This window comes from Lathyrus oleraceus, chromosome 1, assembly GCF_024323335.1.
Source record: "Lathyrus oleraceus cultivar Zhongwan6 chromosome 1, CAAS_Psat_ZW6_1.0, whole genome shotgun sequence".
In the NCBI taxonomy this organism is placed as follows: domain Eukaryota; kingdom Viridiplantae; phylum Streptophyta; class Magnoliopsida; order Fabales; family Fabaceae; genus Lathyrus; species Lathyrus oleraceus.
Genome location: NC_066579.1, coordinates 373,069,610 through 373,074,700, shown reverse-complemented (window position 1 = coordinate 373,074,700; position 5,091 = coordinate 373,069,610). Strand labels below are relative to the sequence as shown.

At 36.7% G+C, this 5,091-nt stretch overlaps 1 protein-coding gene across 1 annotated transcript; it reads right to left on the bottom strand.

Annotated features, from left to right (window-relative positions):
• Positions 1–516: 516 nt before the first annotated feature.
• LOC127137430 (pentatricopeptide repeat-containing protein At2g18940, chloroplastic) lies at positions 517–4,081 on the bottom strand. Its single transcript, XM_051063894.1, has 2 exons — positions 1,172–4,081; positions 517–923 (listed from the first exon to the last, which is right to left on the bottom strand). The coding sequence occupies exon 1, from the start codon at positions 4,066–4,068 to the stop codon at positions 1,393–1,395; it is 2,676 nt and encodes an 891-aa protein (XP_050919851.1). The 5' UTR covers positions 4,069–4,081; the 3' UTR covers positions 517–923; positions 1,172–1,392.
• Positions 4,082–5,091: the final 1,010 nt, after the last annotated feature.

Sequence of the window (5,091 nt, the reverse complement as noted above, 5' to 3'; positions counted from 1 at the left end):
GTGGGAAGGATATACTCCAAAAGATAAAACATGGGAACCTTTCGACAAGTTTCACGATAAGTTATGTTTATTATGATTCATTATTTTATTTATCTTTAATAAGTTAGTATTTCAGAATTTTAAATTTGAATTTCAATATCTTTAGGATAATTCTGCTTATTAGAATTAATTATGTTTATTAGGATTTATTATTTTATTTATTTTTAATAAGTTAGTATTTTAAAATTTTAAATTTGAATTTCAATATCTTTAGGATAAGATTTAGGTTTGAACAAAATTTACCTATTCAATATGATTATAGGGTAAGGTAGGGTAAGGTAGTTACTAACCTAATTTAATTAGGACTTCTCTTTTACCATTTAGATTGACAATAAAAATCATCAATTATTATTATTATTATTAAAAAGTACTTGTGAATTTAAGAAGAGGCTCTATCAAGAACGAGTCTGCTTCTGCCTTCACCATAGATCGAAGCTAAGCTTCTACCACGTCCAGGTCTGTGTCAACACGATCCAATCCAAGACAAAGGGACATAACACATTTATACCAACCAATTTACAATAGATATACTATATGGAGTTTGTTTCCTGTTACATTCTCCAACATAATAGTTAAAAATAAGAAGATAAATAGGATTTGAGATTAAATCACCATTCAGAGAAAGAAACTACTAATTTCAGTTCTTGCTTTAATCCATTACCACCTCCCAACCATGATCATCTCCACCACTTCAATCAAATTTAGCAGAGACCAACCAAAACCAATCCCGTGCCTTTGTATCCGTATCCACTTTGTGATGGTAAGCTATACAAGTTTCCAAATTTCCTTCAACTCCTTTTTCTGAACCATTCTCAAATTCAGCCAGAAAATAGCTTTACCACATTTTGACAAAACTGCAGCTTTACCAAATGAGACGTGGAACACTGCAAGAGAAGAAAAAGTGATCTGTTATCTCTTTTTCACATTATCAAAAGACAGATAGTATAACGGAACGGTAAATGTAACTACCATACTATCGATTTTGATGGTACATTTTTCGATATAAATTTGTCTTTAACAGTACAGTTAGTTTCCAAATAAAAACACGAAAAATGTTTATACAACGGAGTGCAATAGAAATGCGGATGTTTCCGTCTTTAAGACAGTAATTAATAATTTGAAGTAAAAATACCTTTCAATGTAGGTTGGTCTTTCTTTGAATTGTGTCAAGGTTGACCTTCCATACAAGTGCAGTAATTTTCTGAGGAACATCTCTGGACCAGAGGCAATTGAAGAACTTTCTAAAGAATGATACAATTATTAATATTTATAAGTACAAATGGAACTGTAGTTGGACATGGTATTTAAGGGGAAAACAAGAAGAAAGAAAAACAAAGGCAATATTTAACAAAGTCAAGAGCACAAACTCTCCCTAATACAAGAAGCTAGCTTTTTCAAAGATTGGTCATCAAAAGAGATATCAATATCTTTAATCCTAGACACAAAATCCATTGCTTCCTTATGCTTTTTCTCTTTAATATATCCATCAATTATAATCTTGTAAGTGAACTCATTAGGCCTGCAACCATGTTCAATCATATATCTAATGACTTCATCTGCTTCAGCAAACAGACCCTTCCCTGCATAGCATGACAAGAAAGTATTGAATGTAATAGGACACGGTTGAATTCCATTATTGGTCATCTCAGAAAAAGTTCTTATAGCTTCTTGCACGAGCCCTTTTTTACAAAATCCCTTGATGACGGTGTTATATGACACAACATCTGGATTTATACCAGAGTTTTTAATTTCCTTGAGCATTTCTTCTGCTTTCCAACAATCACCGATTCGGGCATACAAGTCTATCAAGCTATTATAGGTCACAATATTCGGCTGCAACCCGCTTTCGCGAATGACATCTAGCATTTCGTGTGCCTTCTCGGGCATCTTGTTTCGGACAAACATCGAAAGCATAGAGTTAATTACAACCATATCAAGTTTGTATCCATGCTTTTGCATCTGATAAAATGCCCTTTCCATTGCTCGAAGCTGTCTACATTTGTAATTTACCAGGACAAGGGTTCTCAAAAGCGTCCAACTAAGAAAGACATGACCGTCGTGGATTTCCTTCTCGACCTTCTCTAATCCCCTGACATTCCCAGCCTTAGAATAACAATGAAGCAAAAGTGAATACGAAGTTTCGTTTGGCTTAAAGCCCTTATTCCGCATGTCAAAAATGATAGACTCTGCCGCTTTCCAATCACCTCGTCTAGCAAGAGCGTTTAGAAGAGCATTGTATGTGGTTATGCATGGAGTAAAGCCTGCCATAATCATCTCCCCGTACATTTTCGCAACATCAACTTCAGATCCACACCGACCATAGGCACTAATTAATGTATTAAACGTGTCTTTGTCTGGCTCAAATCCAGAAATTTTCATTTCCCTTAAAACCTGGTTAACGTATTTTTGCATACCTTTCTCACCACATATAGCAAGCATCGTGTTCCACGTTATACGATCAGGTGGACATCCACTCAATTTCATGTCACGGAGAATATTAATCATGTCTTCTGGTCTCGACCTTTTGCCTAGCATTACAAGAACAGAATTGTATGTGCATACGCTCGGAACACAGCCCAACTCCTTCATTTGACCAAACACCTTTAAAGCCTTGTCCTCGTTCCCCGCTTTACCGTACGCATTTATTACAGTTGAATAAGTTATAGCATTCGGCATAACTCCTCTGCTTGCCATTGTATCAATGACAGCAGCGCCCTCATCGTGAAACCCGGCTCTTACGTACGCTGCCACAAGCTCGTTGTAAGTAATGGCATCTGGCACACAGTGATTCTCCTCCATTTCTTTTAAGATGTTCAAAGCCTCTATGTAAACTCCAGCCTTCCCGAAAACCTGCAGCATGGAGTTATACACAACAGTTCCGGGTTTATATCCACTCAATTTCAAATCGGCGAAAAACTTCCTTGCTTCATCTAGCATACCCTCTCTCCCACAAGCAGATATCACAGTGCTGCATGTAAACTCATCAAACTCAAGCCCTTTACTCTTCATCTCATCCAACAACTCCAAAATTATATTCCAAGAACGACCCATTTTGCCATAAACATCAAGCATAACATTGTAAGTAACCAAATTTGGATCAAGACCACACTCCTTCATCTTTTCAAAGATATCAATAGCCCGTTTATACTTACCAGTTCGAGCATAAGCATGAAGAACATTTGTGCAAGCCCATACATCAAGTGAATATTCTTCAACAGAAATTATATCAAACAGCTTGGATGCAATTGAATACTGTGACTCCCTACCCAATATCTTAACTATGAGTTCAACAGACTGATCCTCCACTTTCATATTTTCAGACCCAAAATTCAACCAAGTCCATTCAAACAACAAAAAAGCTTTTTCCCAATTCCCAGAAAGGTCTAAAGCCTTCAGCAGACTAGTAACATCAGATTGAAGTAACTCAGACTTCACAGAGTTAAAAAACTCAATCAAGTCATTCAAAGACGACCCAACAATTGAATTGACCATATTCTTACCTTTAACCGATAAAAATTCAAACTTCGCATGGTCAAATCGGTTACCATCAACAGAGGCCGAAGCGGGTCGTTTTCCATTACCCTGTTGAAGGTTCTCCTCGTTTTCATCAATGGAGAACTGAAGAGAAGAGAATTGGGTGTTGTTATGATGGTTTAAAGGGACAAATGTTTGTGTGTGAGTGGTTATAGGGGTTGAAGAAAGGTGTTTGAGATGGTGAAGAAGAGAATCTAAATGAAAGGAAAGAGGTGTTTGTGATTGTGGTGTTGGTGTAGGTGTTGGGGGTGGTGAGTGAGAAAATGTTGGTTTGAATTTGGATGGTTGGGTTGGTTTTTTTGAAGGGGGTGGAAGAACGGGTCTAATGGGGAAGAGAGTACCTTCCATTGATGAATGGGGGTTTAGAGATGAGAAGTGAGAGTGAGGAAGAGAATGAAAGGTTTTGGATATTTGTTTGGAGAACGAGAGTTTGTGAGGAAGATAGAGAATGATCCATTCCAAGGTGAAAGGAGTGACTCCTATTGAAAATATCATGTAATCAATCTCCTAACATTACCATTGATTTACTTATTTATTTATTTTTTTTACAAAAATAATTTGGTGGTTCAAAGCAAAGCAATAGTTATGGTGTTTTTTTTCCAGCATGTTGAGTTGGAATGGGGCTTGGGATTGGATTGTGTAAGGCTTGTTAACTTGGTTTGGTTTGTAAGGTTAAATGTAATGAGTGCAATTAACACTATTGAATTGGAAATGGTTTTGTATATTGTATGGAATATTATTAATTTTTAATTGAATTTGAGTTTTTGAATGGAAATTGTATCGGGTGAAAGTTATGGAAATGACTTATGATGAAACTTGAATGAGTATGAATCGACAAGTTTTGGATGTGAATGAATTCATGGCATGTATGAACATAATTAGAAAAATGGTTTAAAGTCACTTGGTTAAAAAAGGAAAAAAGTTCATGGTTCAAGTGATGGTTTGTTGGTCCAATTGGTGGTGCATGACCTGGTCTGTGACCTGGTCTAAATGGTGGTCCATTTGGTGGTCTGACTTGGACACGGACCCAGTCATGGACATGAAGAAATTTCAAATGAAAACACGTTTTTTGATGATGAAACCTAGCAAGATGAAAGGTGATAGGTCTTAGGGTCCAGGAGAAGTCAGCTGACTTTGGTCAACTAGTTGACCAAAAAGTCAATGTAGACAAAAAGTCAATTATAACAAATTTTGGCCAACTTTGTGATCTGTGTTTGGTCACTCTTGTAATGAAATGAATAAGTGTAAGACCCCAATTTTGTCCCTAAGATCCCTCATGGCATCATAGCATTGCATAGCCTCAAGGATCATTGAGCATCTTGGCTTCCTTTCCCTTTGGGTAGGACCTCCTTGTGAGTGGTTTGAGATCACCAGGCATGTTTGTATTGTATATCATTGCTTTTCTTGTTTTATTCACTAACCAAAAGCACAAAAATATGTCATTAACCTTTTTGTTTTGTAGCATCAAGCAAGCACAGGTCAAGCACTTCAAGAGCATCCTTTGTACAAGAGCTGAGA